This window comes from Notamacropus eugenii, chromosome 5 (genome assembly GCF_028372415.1).
Source record: "Notamacropus eugenii isolate mMacEug1 chromosome 5, mMacEug1.pri_v2, whole genome shotgun sequence".
Classification (NCBI taxonomy): domain Eukaryota; kingdom Metazoa; phylum Chordata; class Mammalia; order Diprotodontia; family Macropodidae; genus Notamacropus; species Notamacropus eugenii.
The window spans coordinates 280,819,026-280,840,226 of record NC_092876.1 but is presented as its reverse complement, the minus strand read 5'-3'; the positions used below and the strand labels follow the sequence as shown (position 1 = coordinate 280,840,226).

The window sequence follows — 21,201 nt, the reverse complement described above, 5'->3', positions numbered from 1 at the left end:
CAAAACAAAACAAAAAACTCATATTTACATAGTGCCTTACATATGGGCTAATTATACACTTGCTAGTGGTAAGATGTTGGGTCCTTTATCTCTGGGACTCAGTTTCCTCATCTGTAAAATGGGCCTTCTGAGATTCCTTCTATCCCTAGAATTCTGGTGTCACCCTGCATTGAGAGGGGAAGCTTCCAAGAGTAACCAGAAAATCCCATGCCAATGATCAGGTTCACTTCCAACTTTTATCCTTTATGTACATTCTATCTTATCTGATCCTCACAGATGCTCTGTGAGGCTTTCCTAGGAAAACTGACATTAGAACCCCAAGGCTCAGAGAAGGTAGGAAGTCACATAGTAAATGTCAGCCAAGGAACTAATAAATTACTAATGATTCTTTCTTCAGGTAAGACTAACCCTTTCCATCATATATACACATGTATACCATGACTCATCCTTGCAGATGTACGGTCATATACATAGGATTTATTATTTTTTTAAATTGTTAAACCTAGAAAAACTTATATGAACTGATGTGGAGTGAAGTGAGCAGAACCAGGAGAACACTGTACACAGTAACAGCCACAGTGTGTGATGACTGATTCTTCTAGATTTGCCCTTCTTAGCAATGCAAGGACTTAAAACAATTCCAAAGGGCTCATGCTGGAAAATACCGTCCACATCCAGAGAAAGAACTATGGAGCTGGAATATAGAATGAGTCAGACTATTTCCTTTTTTGTTTTGTTTTGTTTTCTTTTGCATGGTTTCTCCCATTTGTTATAATTCTATACAACATGACTAATGTGAAAGTGTTTAATAGGAATGTATGTGGATCTCTATAGTTAATTTTATGTTATCTTCTTCATAGGTTTACTATGAGGGCCAAATGAGATAACATATGTAAAGTGTTTTGTAAATTTGCTACAAAAATGTCAGCTACTGTCATCTCATCATTACCTCATTCTCAAGTTTTTCAATGGAATTCAGAGAGAAATTCCTGAGACAAGTAGCTAATCTACTATTTTGTTTTTTACTTTATATTAGTGTTCTCCAAACTGTTCAAGAGAATGCAAAAAAACTACTTTTGGAATGAATAAAAGGATGTAAATTCATCTTCTTTAGTCTCATTGAAAACATTCTTGCTACAACTTCAGTAGCAGGCAGAACAAGAAAGAAGCTACACCTCTTCCTATTGTATTTCCCTGCATAATTGTTGCAGATTTTATGCCAAACTTTTTTTTTGCAAAAAAATGGGGTGTGACCATTATGTGAAGCTTTTTAAAAAAATATTGTGCTAGTACTACTTAATAATCATCTATTATACTAAACTATCTTTGGTGGAACATTAGGATGCACGAAATAGTCATGAATATACATCAAAACTGAATACTGACAATGCGCATGTGCTGAGATCTCCAGGTTTGAGGCTCCCAACGTGCAAGAGACAAATGCCACTGGTGAACACATTGCTGTTCTTATTAATTGGCGTGATAAGATAATTACACAATGTAAGGTATAAAACAATTTTTGAACTGAAAAAATAGGGTGCAACAATTATCCAGTGGTGATGATCATGTGATGATATATCTCTCACAATTTGATGTCTTTGGTTAGATCTATATTTTGAGAGATTTTCTTTCCACAAAGCTTGGAAATTATAAACACCTGATATGACAAAATCTATAAAAACATTGTTCTTTTTAAAAAAAAAAAAAAGGAAACGGATATGTGTGTAACACACATATATTAGCAGCTCCTTTTTTTTGGTGGCAAAGAATTGAAAATCGAGGGGATGCTGACAGGGAACGACTGAACATGTTGTGGTATATGACTGTGATGGAATACTATCGTGTTATAAGTAGGACTGAGCAGGATTCTTTCAGAAAAACCTGGAAAGACTGACATGAACTGAGGCAAAGTTAAGTGAACGGAACCAGGACATTGACATGGAAACAGCAATATTGTCTGGCTATCAACTGCAAGTGACTTAGATATTCTCAGCAATACAAGAATCCAAGGCAATTCTAAAAGATTCATGATGAAAAATGCTATCTCCAGAAAAAGAACTAACAGAGTCTAAATACATATTGAAACACACTTTTAAAAAAATTTTTCTTGGGCTTTTCGGGAAGGGCAAGGCGAGTAGGTCTGTGTTTTCTTTCACAACATGACTAATATGAAATTCTGTTTTGCCTAACTGCACATGTAACCTATATCAAATTTCTTGCCTTTTCAATGGGGGGAGGAAAGGAGAGAATGTGCAACTCACAATTTTAAAAAACATGATAAAATTGTTTTCACGTGTAATTGGAAAAAAATTTTAAAGTTCTTAAATTTACTATATTATTAGCTATATCTATTATATATAGCTATATATTAGCTATACATACATGTATTATTACCTATATAATATATGCATATTATATAGTATATTATAATACACAAATATTATATACATATATACGATATTACTATATTAAATATACTATAATATAATGTACTATATTATACTATACCATAAATACAATCTAAAACCCCATTACTAATCAAGAAAATTTTGTCTGCCCTGCTCCAATTCTTTTAGGAAAGGGGAGAGGGAGGTCATGACATCAGCATTTATTAAAAGCCTACTATGCGCCAGGCGCTGTGCTAAGCACTTTAGATTTGTTATCTCATTTGATCCTCACAGTTATACTATTAACACAATCCCCTACCCCATTACTGATCAAAAAGATCTGTCTATAACTTTTTTTCTGCTGAGGGGAAACAAATGGGAGTGGGGAGAGACCGGGTAGGCTTAGGCTCTGGGGTCCAGAGCTTCCTCAAGACAATCTGTTCTGCAGGAAAAGTCCGGGTGTCTCTACTGACCAAATCCCAGCTCCCTCACCCGCCCTTAGCAACCTCTTCACCAACCTCAAAAGTGTGAGGATTGAGTCTTCTGAAGTCTGAGGTTTGGTTAAATGCTGCGAAAGTATAAATAAGAGATCTGAAAAGTATGAAGAAGAGATCTGATAAGACACCCATGCATCAGCCCTGCCCCCTTCCATCCCCTTCTTTTGTGGGGGGGAGGGGGAGGTCCACGCTCTGGAACATTGCATACAACATCCGATATTTTCTATATTGATCGCTGCAGAATTTTTTTCTCCTCTTCCTTTTTTTTTTTTTAATTTCTTCATTAAAAGGAGGGGAGAGGGGTGGCATTAGAATCCAGAAGATGTAAAAATATAACCATAAACATAAAAATTTTAGAAAGTCAAGATCCCGGAATTGTCCCGGCCTCGCACAGCGCTGACTCAGCCTCTGGGAACGGACCGTCTGGTCCAGCTGAGGCTCGCGGAGCGCGGAGCGGGGAAGCCTCCCTGGCCAGGCAGCTCGCAGAGGCTGGGACCAGCGCAGAGGAGGGCCACGCCCTCCGGACAGACGTCAGCCCTCTCGTGCTCGGTTTCAGCTGAGCCGAAAGGAAAAGGCTTCATCTAAGTCTCGGCTGGCTGCGGAGCGGCAGCCCACCCAGGGACCGCTACGCAGACGATGCTGTCAGCCCCAGGATGATGCTGCCGTGGCGGGTAGCAAGGGCGGCTTCACTATTCCTCCTCTCCTGCCTCCAGATCTCGGGTAAGGCTGCCCCAGCGCGGCTCCCCTGACCCCCAGCTCCTTGGACGGTCTCCCCTCCCCGAGCCCTCGCTCCCACCCCTGTGGAAGACCAGAGTTCACACTCTCCCCAGAACTGGAAGGCTGCCTTCCCATCCAGAGAGCGCTCTGAGCAGCTTCCAGAAATCTAATGGGACCATGTACCCAGCATCCTTACTCTTTCATCCCGAGAGCAATTGGGAAAGGTTAAGGTTGGTTTGAGATGGCAGGTAGAGGAAAATGCCCTCTTTTCCTCTCCACTCGACTCCCATATCCAACCTTGACTACAGTTCTGCTTAGGCTTTCAAGTCTTAACAGGTTTGCTTATGTGCCTTTCATGGAAGTTGAGTGACTCAGTCAGATTGAATTCAGTAACTTTAACAGTGTCCAGGGCCTTAGATCCTCTTTGCCCCCATCCATTTCTGCCTCCCCGACCCCATTCAACTCTTGTCCATTCAGCCCTGCCTTTCTCACCCACATTCCACCACACAGGTGACCCTGAGTCCTCTTCCTCTCTCCCAGTCTACCCCCAGTAAGACCCCACCTCTTCATAATCCCCTATCCCCCTACTACTGCCTCAGTACAGTGCCTTGGCCCTAGTTGTCCTGTACCTTCCCCGACACACAGCCACTCCCCTACCCCTAAGAGTTTCTCCAACTTGGACTAGTAAACCCTAAAGAGCAGAAGGAGAGTGTAAAGTTTAGAATGAGCAAAGGCGGATGATTTCCACACACCAACCAAACTCCATTGCTTACCCAGATCATCATTTCCTAAACTGTTCTGATACACCCTTGTGTCCCTTAAGTGGCTCTCCTGGAAAACTGTGATGTCCATGATACTTTCCTCTCTAACTGTAAACATGTGTATCAAAATATTTATTTTGTTTAGCAGTTATCTTTGTGAAAATAGATTTTGTATATTTCATTTTGTTCCAAAATGTGACGGCCTTCCCTCTCCCAACTAACATTCCTAGGTGCTGTCAGTTTATTCCCTGTTAAATATCAGGTTCAGTATTAGATCCCAGATCTTACATTTTGACAAGATGTTTTGGGTCAGTTTTCATCCTGATGTTTTGGCATTTTGTAGTCACAAAGACTAGGGGATCAAAAACTGTGTCAGAAAGAATCGGAGACAGGGACTGAGGCACTGTCTAAAAAGAGTAAAAGGGGAAGACAGACAATATTACAAGGGGGACAGAGGAGCCCAGACAGATAATCAGAGAAGGCTATTGTCAGAGGGCTGCTGAGATAGGAAAGCCGTGGGGTCACATTGGGAAAAACTCTGGTTCTGGAGTCAGAGGACAGAGAAGTTCAAATCCTGCCGCTTAGACTTTGGCAGATCACCTAACCTGTTAGAGTTCAGTTTCCTCATCTGTAAAATAAAGGGACTAGACTAAGAGGGTTTCTGAGGTAACTTCCAGCGATCCCTAACATCAAAGATTCAGAGAGAGAGATTCAAATATTCTTCTAGAGAATCAAAGGGAAAGGCATTGCAAAGTGATCAAGACAGAGAGACGGGATTAATTATCAGAGGGGAAGATTCAGACGAAATAGTCTTCTTTTCTCAGAGGGAAACTAAAACTGAAACCCGAAAGGACAGGGGACATTGATTTTCAAGAGACAGAATTTGGCAGAACAAAAGTTCAGAAACTTCAAAGAAACCAGGACAAAAAGATGTAAAGGAAGCAGATTCAACAATATCAGATCTTAAATTATAGGTAAGAGCATTGTTGAAGTGTAAAAAGAGTAATTTCGATTTTTTAATTAAAATGTTCTTGTATAAATAAAACCTATATGGCCAAGAGTAGAAGGAATGCAGAAAATTGGGGGGGAAAATCCTCATAGACAATCTCTCAGATAGGATGTAACTGGATTGGAGTATTAGGAAATGACAAGCTGGTTGATTTAGAAAAACACAGAAAGACTTGGACTTATGCTGTCTACTTTCAAGGAAACAGATGATGGGAGGAAATAACCATAGGATAGTCTTGTATACGTGTGTGAGTATATGTGTATGTGTTTATAGATATCTATGCATATGTATATGTATGTGTGTATGTGTGGGTGTGGGTGTATATATATATATACATATATGTGCGTGCGTGTGTGTGTGTGTGTATCCATGCTTAATTGTAGCCTTCTTTAGGGTGGGGTGGGGAGAAAGGAGAAAAAAGTAAAGTACAAAGCGCATAGCAGAGAACAAAAAGAAACCAGCAAGAAGCAAAGCTGAGCAGCTTTGAGAACTATATGTGGTATTTACTATATAGGTTTCCTTGAAATGGAAACTCGTTTTTTATATTGAATCCTCTCATGGTCTGCTATGTACATGGCAATGCTTTTGGTTTCTTTTCTCATTTCATATTTAAGTTTAAAATTTAAAAATTTACAATAAATAAAAAGAGACCGAGTGATACTGCATTACATCATAAATATTAGAGGTGAAAGGGATATCCAAGCAAACTTGTAATCATCAGTACCAGGATTTCTTCATTTTGTTTGTGCCATGGACCCCCTGGAAGTCTGAGGAAGCCTATGGACCCCTTCTTAGAATAACATTTAATACATAAAAGAGTATTTGTAGGGTTGCAAAGGAAATTAATTATATTGAATCGTTATCAAAGTATATATTTTTTGAAAGTTTATGGACCCCAAGCTAAGAACTCATGATCTAGAGACCATGTGCCCAGCCCAGAAATCATATGGCAGATGTTTAAGACTGCTGTTTTCCATGAGTGGAACACGCATGTAGCCCCAGACTTCAAGGAAACAAGGTCTCTAAAGGTCTGTTCTCCACGTCAGCACTAAAAGGGCAGGTTCAGTAAGATTGGCTTATTGTGCAAACTTTCCCAAATCAATCCAGGCTGATAGGCTAATTTAGCTCGTCACAAGAGGAATCAGAGAGGTTTCGTTTGGAGAAGAAAAGAGCAGGTAACAGCAGTCTTCAAAGATCATCATAGAAAGAGGAGTCAGACTTGCTTTGTTTGGCCCCAGAGGCAAAACTACTCCCATTAGGGTGCAGGTTGCATAGAAGATTTAGGAAAAGGTGTCATATACCATCTTGGAAAGTAGTGAGCCCCCCATCGCCTGAGTTCTTTAGGTAAAAGCTGGGTGACTGCTTGTTAGGTGTGTTTTAGTAGGAGTTATTATTCAGCTAGAGGTTGGCCTACGTGGCCTCACAACTCCCTTCCAGCTCTGAAATTTTGTGATTATAAGTTCCCCCGGTGGGCACAGCCTCTCACAGCACATTGGAAGGAGACACAATGTCCTGCCAGTAGAGGGCTCCCTGACTAATACAGGAAAAAGGAGACTGCAGGAAAACAGGGAGAAACTACGTGGTGCCAAGGATAGAGTGCTGGGCCTACAGACCTGAGTTCAAATATGGCCTCAGACACTTCCTAGCTCTGTGACCCTGGACAAGTCACTTACTCCTGTTTACCTTCATCCACCAGAGAAGGAAATGGCAAACCACTCCAGTATCTTTGCCAAGAAAATCCCAAATGGCTTCGAAAAGTGTCAGATATGACTAAAAAATAACTGACCCACATCAACACTGATGAGGAAACAATGGTGAATTAATTTAGTTCTGTGTGAAGTAGCATAATGTAGTAGGGAAAAAATAAAAGGGCCTATGTGCAAAACCCAGCTCCAATTCTTCCTAGCTATCACTAGGCAAATCACTTAACTCTTCTGGGCCTCAGTTTTTTCGTCTGTAAAATGAGGAAGTTAGACTAGATCAGAGGTTCTTAATATTTTTGGTGTCATGGACTCATGTAGCGTTCTGGTAAAGCCTACGGTCCTCTTCTTAGAATGCATGTTTTTAAATGCATAAAATGAACTACAAAAGAAACCAGTCATTTTAAAATAGCTACCAAAATGCATTTTTTGGAAAAAAAATTTAACTTCTCACTCCCCATATTAAGAAGCCTAGAATTACATGATTTCTCAAGCACATAGTGCCCATCATCATTTTCCCTTCCTGCTAAATCATTTCAAAAGAATCTTTAATTAGACAAGCTCTGTCAACAGACAATAACAACTTCAATAAACTTACATGAAAACTAGGCTTATTACAAGAGATATGATCATGCAGATGGAACCCGAAGAGTCCCCAATCCCTACAGAAGCTTGAACTTTTATAACAGCAGGACAAAGGAAGGAGGGGGCACCATAAATCTCCCCCTGAGGGGGCTTGGCATAGGAGGGGGAAGGGTACGGAAAAGGTAGGGAAAGGACAAAACCCCTCTTGAAAGGGAGGAACTGCTAGACCATGAAGATAGGATGGTCTGCTTATCTACAATGGTCCCAGCTGCACAAGCAGTTTCTCAGCCTGACTGGCACCTGCCTTGACTTCCATGGACCAACCATTTTAGTATGCAAGCAACAATTCATGTCAGCTCCGGAGGGAAGGACAGGGGCTTCATCCTTGACACATTCAGGGCCTCCTGCATTCTCTGGGTCCAATCTTTCCGGACAATATGGCAACTCAAGAAGACAAGTTCAGGGGACCCCTTAACATTCCTTAACAGCTCATAAGCTAAGGCTCAGAAAAACCTGGAGTTGCCACTTTGTCCAGACACTTGCTACCAGGCCTTCTTAGGAAGCCATGTTTGTGGTCCATTCTTCAGAAATCTCTGGGAAAAGAGATCCAGGCATCTCCCTTGTCCAATAAGGAAGGTGTTTCTAAAGCCTAACTTAAATTTTCTCCAAAGGTGTCTCCAGTTATTCAAAAATTTTCAGTCCTGACTTTAAGTTCAATTTTTTTGAAGGACATTACTAATAATGAGATTGCATTAACTCCTGATCTTGGTCAGAACACATCCTCCTTTACAAGGAATTTAATCTAAGGTGGGGAAGTCCATTGTATTCTGTTCATGCTTAGATGGAGACAGATCCTTTTGTCTAGATAGCCCAAGACTATAGTGGTCAGAGTAGAGATAAATTCTCTGTCCAAGGGTAACATGATGTCTCGAGCCCACTGTCATGGTTGTCTTTTGTCTGAGAGATGGCCAAATGACCATCCTTTTATTAATAACCTGCTGACCTTAAATTACCCAGAAACTACATTTCTTAAACTCTTTTAAATATCACATCATGACTTCATTTGGGGTTTTCTTGGCAAAGATGCTGGAGTGGTTTGCCATTTCCTTCTCCAGTTTATCTTACAAATGAGGAGACTGAGGCAAACAGGGTTAAGTGACTTGCCTGGCGTCACACAGCTAGGAAGTGTCTGAAGACCCATTTTAACTCATGAATATGAGTCTTCCTAACTCCAGACCCAGTGTTCTATTCACTCTACCACCTAGCTGCCCTAATGTGTCCTCAGTGCAAATAGAAAATAGCAGCCCATTTATAGCACAGGATATAGGCTGTAGTGAAAAGGACACTGGACTGGGAATTGGGAGACCTCAGATTGAATCCCAGCACCACCATTTAATTGCTCTGTGATGTTAGACAATTCACATCCCCTGCTCTGAGCATTCCCTCATCTGTTAGTGAGGGAGCTTTACTAGATAACGTATAAAATCCCTTCTAGTTCTAAAATACCATAATCTTCAAAGTACTAAGCACAGTAGGAGGACAACATCCATCTGAGTGGTCACAGGCCTGCTCTCCTGTCTCACCAGGGGCCACCACCTCCTTGTCTGTAAAACATCAGTCTGTATCTCTGTCTTTTTTATCTAAAGGCACTGCTGCTTCTGGGGAGAGTCTCTGGACCACGTTGGTGCCTGGGCTTCCTGCCCCTTCCTCTTCCAATGAGACACAACTGCCTAGTCCTAAAAATGTCCTGTTTAAAGCCATCCTTTTCCACCACATCCTCCACTGGGAACCAGGCCAGAATCAGACCCATAACATCTCCTATGAAGTGCAGTACAGGAGGTAAGACATGTGTGGCTTGAAAAGTGGGAGTTATGAGATCATCTGGGCCCCTATTCCATCCCCTTTTGTCATAACATCCCCAAACAGACACACAGGATACACACCAATTAAGTGAGACTAGGTGTATGGAATGGGCAGTGTCGTAGAGTAGAAAGGGCACTAGACTAGAAGTGAGTTTAAATTCTGCCTCCACTGTTTACTAGTCAGATGATTTTGGGCAGGCCAAGTGATTGCTCTGTGCCTCAGTTTCCCTATCATGAAGATGGGGATAACATTACTTGCTTTAACTCCCAGAGTTGGTGTACAAAAGAGAATTTTGTAGAGAAATAACATGGCACAGGGATCAGGGTACTCCACATTCATTCGAAGGACCTAGGTTCTAAATATTAGCACTGACCCTTAATAGCTGTGTGACCTCAGTCAAGTCACTTAACTCTAAGCCTCGTTTTCCTGAACTGTAAAGTGGAGGTGGGGAAAGGAAAGGTATTTATTAAGCATGCTTTATAAATATTATCTCATTTGATCTTCACAACAGTCGTGGCAGGTAGATGCTGTTATTATACCCATTTCCCCAGCTGTGGAAACTAAGACAGAGGTTTAATGACTTTTCCAAGGTTACACAGCTAATGAGTGTCTGAGGCTGGATTTGAACTCAGGTCTTCCTCACTCCAGGTCCTGTACTTTGTCTACTGGTTGGACTAGATGGCCTTTAAGGACCCTTCCAACTCTAACCTTGTGAGTCTATGACTTGAAAAGTGTCATAGAAATGCTCTCCATGGTACCATTTGAAGAGTAGCTCTTGGATCCAACAGTTGCCTAGTACTGCAGCTGCACTTACGGAGCATTAAGATAGCCCCATGGCCTTCAAGGCCTTTATGGCATCATTGAAGAGTCAAATAAAAAACCCATAAAAACGTGTGTGGCAAGCACATGCTGAGAATGGTTACACAATAGACATTCAGGTAATAATTATGAGGATGGACATTGAGAGAGGGCCTTAAGCCCAGTGCTTGGCACGTAGTAGGTGTTTAATAAATATTTGTTTATTGATGGATCAGTCAGTGGATTGTCTCGTTGCAGTCTGGAAGCAACTCTATGAGGGTTCAGAGAAAGAGGAATTAGTGTAAGGTACAGTAATCATTGGATCACGAGCTCCTTGAGGGCAGGGAGAGAATGTCTTTTGCTTCTTTTGGTATCTCTGGTGCTTAGCACAGTACCTGGCACATAAGAGGGGTTTAATAAAAGTTTATTGAGTTGAACTGGACAGGTAGGACTTGGCTGACTGACTAGCCATCCCAACAGAAACACTACAGAGGGGGAACTCCAGACTGAAGGAAGGTGTCCAGGGGTGAGAGCGGGGACAATTCTGAGGGAAACTCCATTGTTGGGAGGAGGCCCAGTTGAGGGAGATCTCCCTCCCCATGAGGAGGAACCAGACTGAGGGAACTATCATAGAGTGGGAGAGGAGAGGTAGGACTTGAGAGTTAGAAAGACTGGGAGGGAAACCACAGAGGGAGATCCCATAGAGGGTGAATGAAGAATAATGGAGAACCCTCCAAGGGAGGAAGGGTCCAAAGGGGATGGTACTCAGATTGAAGAGGACACCTAACCCATACTAGGCTCCTCCCCTGGACAGCATCACACAGTCTAAAACCTATGCTTCCTCTTGAGAGATCTTTAATATTTCCTCCCCAGGTATGGGGAATCCTGGAATCCTGTCCCCAACTGCAACAGGACCCCACATCTCTCCTGTGATCTGACCCTGCCAACCCTAGACCTTGATGAAAAGAGCTACTATGCCCGTGTAAGGGCTATTGCTGGTCACCAGAAGTCTAACTGGACCAGATCAGATACTCGACTCTCTAAAGATGATGGTACTTTTCTCACTTCAGTCTAAATACGTTCCAGCTAGGAGCCCATATTTAGAGCTCTTCTCTGTTCCACACTTCCAAGCCATTCCCAAACCCCAGCCAAGTAGAACAGTGGAGGGGGAGGGTCTTAGAAAGATGAAAGATCTTTCAGAGAAAGATCATCAAAATCATGCCAAAATAATTCAGAGTTTGAGAGAGGGAATGGGGGTTAGTTATTCCAGAAAAGAAAAGCTTATGAACTCATTAGGACCTTTTCAGACTAATGGTGCTGTGATTCTGCCTCTTGCTTCCAGTCATTCTTTGGATAGACCAGCTGAAGCTACAGTTGAGTGGCAGTACTGTCCTGGGAGAAATCCTGCCTGCCAGGGCCCCAGGGGCCATTGGAAATATTTCTTACGAAAGCATTTTCAGACGCTACCGGGAATATGATCTTAACATCACCAAGGAGTTGGAAAATCGTGAGGTAAGGGAATCCCAAAGACTGGAGGTAGGGGTAATATTCCTGAGGCACGGCTATAGCCTATGAACACTTAACCCTGTCTTAAAAACTCATTGTGAGTCAAAACAGCAGCAGGAGTAATAAACAGACTATTTGTCCAGTGATCTGGGGTGGAGGTGAAGGACATCTGGAGCTGGGGAGCTGGTCTCTGCCTGGAACTGGGGAGGTGGGGAGAGAGAGGATGTTAGGGTCTTTGCAGAAAGGGATCGGTAGTGGCCAGAATCCGTGGGCACTAGAGGCCTGACCTTCTGGAGGGGTCTTCAAATCTGATTCTAGTGCCATCTTTTCCCCTTCATCATCCCAACACTACAGATTTAGAGCAAGAAGAGATCTTAGAGGTCGTCTAATCCAGCTTCTTTACAGAATCTAAGTGATTTGCCCAATGTCACAGAAAAGTAGTGCCAGAAATTGAACACCTGCAAGTATCTGCCTCACAACTCTCCAGATCCTAAAGTTATAGTCATTACAGCAGCACATGGTTTAATTGATAAGTTGAAAGCTAGCCTAGAATGGAAGACTGTCCACAACCCCATAGCTAACCAGTGTTTCTTTAGCCTATTAAGATTACCAAGAAGATAAATCATGAGGAATTTAACCTCCCAGCCACAAAAGGAGAGTTGGTCTGCATCAAGGTAAAACCTGTCGTCAAGTCCCAGGCTAACAAGGGAATGTGGTCAGAGGAAAAGTGCATCACAGTGACTCAGTCAGGTAAGTACAGGTCAGTTCTGTGACTCAAGAGGGTGGGGGATATGCTGAGAAAGGACTCTAGTCATACTGGAGTGGGAAGAGGAGAGCTAGAGTTCTCCCCTCTCCATTCTATCTTTCACCTAGGTCACAAGGTAATATCAGAGGCAGGAGTCTTGCAAGGTTCTGTTCCATTTCCCATCTCAGGTTCCCTTTCCGCACGCTCTATTCCATGTCTAAAATACATTCTCCTCTGCCCCCCAATCCAGATTTTCCTTTAAAGATCAGCTCAAATGCCACCGCCTATGTAAGGATACTAAGTGGTGCAATGCATAGAGCACCAGGCCTGGAGTTCAAATCTGGCTTCATCTATGTGATCCTGGGCCAGTCACTTAACCCTGTTTGCCTCAGTTTCCCCATCTGTAAAATAAGCTGAAGAAGGAAGTGGCAAATAGCATGTCTTTGCCAAGAAAACCCCAAAAGGGATCAGGAAGAATCAGACATGACTAAATAACAAAAACACATAAAGCTTTTCGCTAGCCTTCCTACCTGCTCTGCCAAAAAAAAAAAAAGTTAGCTGATACCTGTTTTGCTCATATTTAGATGTCTTCATGTTATTTCCCTCAGTAGACTGGAAGGCTCCTAAGAGCAGGCACTCTTTCATTTTTGGTTTTGTATCCATTTCCAGTTCCTTGCAAAATGCCTGGCTAATTGTTAATCAGTGCTCACAGACTGATCTCACATAGGCCCTTTTTATCCATCATCCATTTCTACTGTGTCCTCTATTAAACCCTCTTCTTCCTTGTTGTCCTTCCCTCCCTAGAACTGCAGTGTCTCTTTTATTAGAACCATGATAAAGCCCCATTAAAATGGCACCAACCAACCAACCACAATATGTACTGTGTCTCCTTCCTATGTGCCAGGCTCTCTAGCACAGGGAGGTGCTATCTGGAATACAAAGACATGAAATCTATCCCTGGCCCTCAATATGCTTACAGTCTGTTGGCAGAAAAAGACATAACCACAAAAGGTGATTAATAACAATGCAAGATCGGTGTCTAATGAGTAGTGTGGTGCAGATACAGAACACTCTGAGTTCAGCAAAGAACGGCAAGAACAATGATCATTAGGATTTACATCATACCTTAAGGTTTGCAAAGCACTTTACAACTAGTATCTCAGTTTTGTCATCACAACAACCCTGGGAAGTAAGTGCTATAAATGTCCCTATTTTACAGATGAGGAAACTGAGGCAGGTTGAGGTTAAGTGACTTACCCAGAAACAGAAAGATAGTAAATATGTGAGGCTGGATTTGAACTCATGTCTTCCTGACTCCAGGTATAGCACTCCATCTTCTGTGCCACCTACTTGCACTCTGAAGAAGTCACCAATGAAGCCACCAGGATTCATTTCCCCTTGAACTAAACATTGGGAAGTGGGGAGGATGTGGGAGAAGGGCATTAAAAAATTAGGAGATATGGTTCTGTAAGAACAGACCAATTATAATAATGCAGTTTGTGTGCTTAAAGTGTTATAGGAAAGCAGAGTAATAGAGTGTTTAAATGTGATTGGATTAAACAAGAAAGACTTCTAGAAAAGATGAGTTTAGAGGCAAGAAAGGGGCCATAGCAAACAGAAATACATCTGGAGAAAGAAGGCAGCATGGCATGGAATCAGTACTGTGTGATGGTTGCCCCACAAAGTTTCCATGAAGTTTCCCTAGCCCTCCAGGAGAATTAATCTGTCTGGGTCTTGCTCTAGATCCCACAGTGACTACCATCAGTACCTTCTTCGCCTCCTTTTTGATGATCTGTCTTGCTGTTGGCTACTTGAGTATTCGACTCTACATAAGGAAACCCAAGAAGCCACCTGAAGTCCTGGTAAGGGAGATCCTACTATTCATGTTTTGTCCCCAATGAGGACAACTACACTGGCCTCCTCCTCCTGGCCATTCCAGAGCTGCCCACAAACTTGAGAGAATTCAAGGTTACTTAAGTTATCTAGTGTCTAGATTTCCAAGAGAGATAGAAAACAGAAATCTTAAGAGATAAATCTTTTTGTTTCAACAAAAGGCAAGGGTTGAAGTGGGTGGGAAATGAGGAAGAGTCATGAGGAAGAGAGAGGGTTTACTAAATATCATTAAAAATTTCATCATACCCCAAAGTACTGAAAAGATGCTGAGATTATACTTTGAATTGCATTTTTATTGAAGTTCAGCTTTTGAGAATTAAGCAACATCTGTGAGGATGAGGAACCATGACCCCTTTCTGGGCCTTGGTTAATATCAAAGAATGGTGCTCCAATCCCCACTGTGATTGGCTGATTTGGGGATTGGGGTTTTTTCCAGGGCAGGGAGCAGTTCATTTTTGTCCAGACCTACAATGTCAATGGTTTGGGACTCCTGGTCCCTCTACTAACTGTTCCACAATTTATTATTTTAGAGAATTGCCTAGAATACTGGGAATTGCCCAAGATCATAGACATTTTACATTAGAAACCCCACTTGAACCCAGGTCTTCCATGCTTCAAGGCCAGCTCTCAATCAGTCAAGCTTAACAAGAATTGGTTAAATGCCTACCATGTGCCAGGCACTGGGGAAACTATTACAAAGAATGAAATAATCCCTGTTCCCTAGGAGTTTACATTCTCCACAAAGATGTGTCAGCTCCCAAGAGTTTGATGGACTTTGGAAGGCTAAAAAGTCGTTGAGGGGAAATGGTGCTTACTATGGAGCAGGCAGGCTGGGAGGGGGATTCCATATACTCAGAACTAGAAGGGACTTCAAGAGATGAAGGTGGGATTGTCAGGGAGAAAGTCGGGTCTTTACTCTGGCCAGGAGATGAAAGGGAGAAGTTGAAAATTATGTAAGGAGAACCTACATTCCCTTCTTACGTAGGAGGGAACTAAGAGGAAGGAAATGAGATGACGAACCTCGTGTGCCCCTCCCCCTGAGTGAGGGTGAATGGAATTCCTTGCAGTAGTACTCAGTGGTTAGCACTCAGTTAGTGAATACCAATGAGGCAGTGTGATGTGGGAAGCAAGGGGAAGGGAAGTAGAATCCAGAGACCCACGTTCACATCACGCTCTTCTACTAAGGTTCCTGCCAAGTCCAACATTCTAGACAGGCAGATTCAAAATACACTTAGAAGACTAGAAAAGTTCTTTCTTGGGGCTAATCTAATTGCCTCTTGTTATAATATAGACCCATGTCTCCTTTTATCCCCTTTCATAGAATTTCAAACTGAAAGGACCCTTAGAGATCATCTAGTCCCACTCCCTCATTTTTCAGATGAGGAAACTGGAACTTAGAGAAACTAAGTGATTTGTCAAGTTTTCACAGCTATGACATTTCAAGATTAGAATGCCAGCCTGGGTTTTCTGACTCCAGATCCTGGGTTCTTTCTTCTACATAAGTTAGACAAGTGAAAAGTGTTCTTCAGTAGGTCAAATACAACTCCCTTTTAGATACAACCTGTGTGGAGGTTAGCTTTCTTGTAGGTCTACTGGAATAAAGCTTTTCCTTCTTGTTTGACTTCCTCCTAACCCTTCACTGCCCTATTCCTTCCTAGGCCTCCCTTGCCAAACAAACATATTCTGGTATCATAAGCAAAGAGAACTTCAAAGTAAAGCAAGACATCATCCACCACCTTGATGAGGCAACCTTCCCCAAGGTATCCTTGGAGCTGAAGAACTCAGAGCTCCATAGCAGCACAGACAGTGGCTTCAGCAGCACCAAACAGTCACTGCAGAGTGAGGATCCTCAGTTCCTCCTCCCTGTCCTGGATCCCACAGCAGGTGGAACCCAGGGGGGCAGTGGCCCTCAGCAGCCAAAGAGCAGCTGCAGCACCGGCTCCAGCAGCACCAGCACAGACAGTGGAGTTTATTTGCACACCCTGAGCCCACAGTCAGGGCAGGAATGGAGGCAGCAGCCAGGGAGTAGGGACCCTGACCGGGAAGACAGTGGCCTTGGCCTACCCCAGAGTTCCACGGCAATCCCATTGGGCTCCTCTCAGGACCTCCAGCACAAGAGGGCCTCCACAGCTCTGGAAGATAACAGCTCCACTCCCACGCTGCCTGAGGAAGAAGCTGCAGCCAATATGATCTTCCAAGGCTACCTTCAGCAGTCCAGATGCACAGACCAAAACCAGGAGGGGGCCTCTAGCCTGGGGGAGGACTCTTCCCTCACAGGCAGCCCGGGATACAAATGCAGGACACACAGGGATGTGGCCCAAACTAAGGGCTATCTTAAGCAGAGCTTACCAAGTCAGAGCCTTGGGGGCCCAGGGGCTTCACCTAGGCAGTGGATTGAACCAACAGAGGAGTGGAACCTCCTGAATTTGGTCAGCACTGGTGAACTGACAACATTCGAACATGATGACACACCTGACCTCCATCTTCTGAACTTCCCCACAGCTCCCACGCCCCCAGAGATCTGGAATATAGATCCAATAACCTTGCCTTTGATCTCCAGTTTACACACCAATGAGTGACTTGGAATGCTCCTAATAGGAGAGTCTCAGTCAAACCCAAACACTAGAGTTGATGTTGGGCCAAAATGGAAGGGCAGTGCTGGGGGCAGTAGACAAACAGTAATATAAGCTCTCTCTTCTGCACAATCAGAAACTACCTCATCTGCCTTAGAGATGCCTAGTCCATGATAAGCCCTGACACATGGAGATGCTTGGGCGGGCACGGTCTGGGAGGGTGAGGAGAGTACAACACCACATTAACTGACATGTCTTTGTGTCTACTGTCAGAACCAGGGATCTTGGGGACCTAGCAAGAGGAGCAGAGCAAGGATGGCTCCTTCTCCCATGTTTGGGATCCTCTGTAGTAAGGTGCCTTGCCTAATATCACCTCTAATCTGGCCCTGAGGGGAAGGAGGAATAAGAATGAGTATGGATGGGGCTGCACTGAGGAGGTGACTTTAGAACAAGAGTTTCTGTGCTCAGAGGTTTAGCTTGGGGAAAAGAGTGACAGTTTCCACTAGGGACAGAGAGGGTGGAAACAAGCCTTTGATCTCAGAGAGAGTCAATGCTCATGACTGGGAGGAAAATCCCAGTGGGGCTTGGGGAAAAGGAGAAGTGACCAAAAGGAGAAACTGGCATCAAAGGTCTCTCTCTGAGGGTTGGTTTGGTTTTTGATCCCCTGCTCTGTTCAAACTGATTCTGCTCAGGGAAGTGAGGCAATCCAGCTGAATCCTACTTATTGTCTTGTTGAACATCATAATATTTAACCCCTGTCGGCCTCAGTTTTCTCACTGTAAAATAGAAACAATAATGCCTGTAGTACTTACCTCATGAGAGGCAATGCCTTTTGCAAATTTTAAATATTTGTAAATATCAGCTATTATTAATGTTATTAATGTTAATAAGTATTTATGGAGTTCTCATTCCAACTCAATTTGAACGTTTATTAAGCACCTACCGTGTAGGGAGGGCACTGTGTTCTGTACTAGGGAACTATAAAGTCTAGATAAGATGCGGTCTCTGTTCTCATTGATCTTATACTCTAGTAAGTAGAGAAGGCATATATTCAGCATTTGCCATTTAATAAGATTTTGGTACCCCCTACATAACTGAGTAATGTGGGAAAATTGAGTTTCTCATTAGAAGGAAGCAATAGGTTCAACAGGTTGAGATTCCAGTTACAATATTAATAGATTTGTGACCACAAGCAAGTCCCTTCACCTTTGTAAAATGAAATCATCACATTCACACTTCCAACTTTAAAAGAGTCTTATGAGGAAAGTGTTTCATAAACCTGGAAGAGGCTATAAAAATGTAAGCTGTTGAGGATGCTGTTCGTCCTTCATTCTCGAAGAGGCCCAAAGACATCGGGAGGGTGACATCTTGACTTAAAATGACTTGGATTTAAGTGAAACAGGACTGTGCACAGTCATCAGCTTCACTGTCTCCTCCAGGTCATCTGAGTCCAATGGCAAGGCGTAGATGACCCCAGATGCAGTTGGGAGACCTTGGCCTTTTTAAAGCTAAGGACTTTTCCAGGTCTCAGTTTACGTGAGTCAATACCCATTCAGTGATTTAAGGCTAGGTGAAACAAAAGATGATGACCAAGTTTGCCAACTCAAAAAAAAAAGTCTTTGATGATGCAGGTGCTCAAAGTCCTGAGAGTCCAAACAGGGAATGAGAAGCAGAATTGGTTGATGGGAGCATATCTAGTAGGTGTCTGTCTTTAATTGGTCAAAATTCTGGCCCTGGACATCTGGGATTGTTTAGGTAGGAAGGGGCAGAGAGCTGGACCAGAGCATTCTGCCTGTACTGTGAGGCAGTACCAGACTTGGCCCTGGCAGACTGGGTAATAATGCCAGGTAGTTCTGTTTTAGCTTTAGCCTGAGCTAAAAGAGATTCCCAAACCATCCCTCATCACTCTTCAAAGCCAACTTGTCAGTAACCAGAAAACTACCAGATCAGAAAAAAGACAGACCTGAGGAAGCTGGTGTCCCTCATCCAAAGACCAGACTTGTCTCTTTCAGGGTTTCCTAATTTTTTTTGTATATGTTATAGACCCCTTGGCAGTCTGGTGAAGATTATAATCATTCACATCTCAGAATAATGTTTTTAAATGCATAAAATAAAATACATAGGATTAAAGTAGAAACCAATAATATTGAAACACATTTATCAAAATACTAAAAAAAAAAAAAAAAGACACTCTCCTGGACCCCAGGTTAAGAATCCCTGTAGGGGAACTACCATGATGTCAGGTGTTATCCCCAGAGACCAGGTTACACTAAGGGATTAGTGAACTCAGCTCTGCCCCAGACCTTAGTACAGGATCAGTAGAAAGGCGTTAGGAGAAATTTCTATATTTCCTATTATAGTCCCAAACTGTTATTTCAGTATTTTTCTCAACTGTTCTATGCATCAAATATTTTACCCAGAACTGTAGGCCATCTCCCTCTGCTTTCCTTCTGCCTTAAACCACCTCCAATTTTAGAGTAAGGGGGAGAGACCTTTACTTCAGCTATGGATGAACTTGGTTTCCCCTGTTGTCTGGACATGAAAAGTATAAAACCCTCTTCACAAAGCTTATGTGTGGGGAGAGAAACTTCCCTCAATTGTCTAAGGGCTGAAACCTAGCTTAATTCCTTTTTTAGAGAGATTTATTGTACAGAAGAAGGAATCCTTGATAGGGACTCAAAAAGACATGAGTTCTGGGGCAACCAGTTAGTGCAGTGGATAGAGCACTAGCCCTGGAGTCAGGACAACCTGAGATCAAATTGTGCCTCAGACACTTACAAGCTGTGTGACCTTGGGCAAGTCACTTAACCCCAATTGCCTCTAAAAAAAGGAAAAGAAAAATAGAAAAAGTTTCTAACTTCACTACTAAGTAGCCATGTGACCTTAGGCAGGTCAGTTTTCCCTCTGGGCCTCAATTTCACCCTTTGTAAAATAGGATAATGACCAAAAACCAACCCTGCCTCAGAATCCACAGGATTGTAGGGTCTTAGATTAAGAGGTGAAAGGGACTTTAGAGATCATACCTTCCCACCTCCCCTCACTCCCATTTTACAAAGGAGGAAACAGAGGCTCAGTTCATCTGCTGAGCTAAATACTAAGTTGTGTGATCCTGAGCAAGTCACTTAACCTCTTAGCCTCAATTTCCTTACCTGTAAAATAGGGATAATAGCACCTCAAGTTGATGTGAAGATCAAATGAGATAATATTTGTAGCAACAACAACACAACACAGTGCCTAGTACATAGAAAGTGTTTATTCCCTCCCACCTCCTCTTAGCTTTTGTGCCCAAGGAAGCCAGGAAGTGGAAAGTGAATAATCAGTCTTCCCATGTATTATGCCTAGCTAGAGAATCAATCTGAAAATTCAAGTCTGGGTTAAGGAATACTCCTACCCCATAATTACATCTCCCAGATAGTCTTGAGGATCAAAAGGGATTACATATGTGAAGTTCTTTGCAAACCGTAATGCTCTATATAGCTAAAAAAGGCCTTCCATAGAAATGGGAGAAAAATCCCAGCTAGGGGTGAGAGCATCTTTCAGATCACCAAAAAAACTTGATGGAAATTTCAAAAAGAGAATCTGGGGGTTTCCCACCCTCCACTCCCAAAATAATATGAATTATGAGAACTTGAAACCGTCATTCCATTCAGGAGGAGAATGTACCCAGAAGTCTTTTAGAGAGAATTCTCTTTCCACGTGGAAAGATGAGCTAAAACCTCAGTTTGGGTTCACTTCTGTTCTATTATCTGATTCAACTGCTATTATCCAATGAGATAATATTTGTTTAAAAAGAGAAAAAGGAGGAGAAGAAGGTGGAGGAGGAGGAGGAGAAGGAGGAAGAGGAGTGGGAGAGGGAGGAGGGGAGGGGTGGGGAAGGAGAAGAGAGGGAGGGAGAGAAGAAGACAACTTGGCACAGTACCTAGCATATTATAGAGTATAGATACTCTAAACACTTATTCGCTTTCCCCAATTGAACGAGATGCTATAAGGACTACATTAAAATTCTGGCTATGCCACTTAGTAACTGATTGATGTTCAACAGGTTAATTTACTCTCAGGGTCCTAATTTCCCTAGCTCTAGAATGGGAGTGGGGTGTGGAATGTGGAGGATGGAGTAAAGGATCTCTAGTGTCCCTTCCAATTTTGGCATTCTTATGCCAAATTGGA

General features: G+C 42.7%; 1 protein-coding gene across 1 annotated transcript; it reads left to right on the top strand.

The window, feature by feature from the left end:
• The first annotated feature begins 3,138 nt into the window (after positions 1 to 3,138).
• IL10RA (interleukin 10 receptor subunit alpha) lies at positions 3,139 to 18,031 on the top strand. Its single transcript, XM_072613104.1, has 7 exons — positions 3,139 to 3,604; positions 9,303 to 9,495; positions 11,191 to 11,369; positions 11,660 to 11,829; positions 12,420 to 12,573; positions 14,312 to 14,430; positions 16,120 to 18,031. The coding sequence occupies exons 1-7, from the start codon at positions 3,538 to 3,540 to the stop codon at positions 17,038 to 17,040; spliced, it is 1,803 nt and encodes a 600-aa protein (XP_072469205.1). The 5' UTR covers positions 3,139 to 3,537; the 3' UTR covers positions 17,041 to 18,031.
• The last annotated feature ends 3,170 nt before the right edge of the window (positions 18,032 to 21,201 follow it).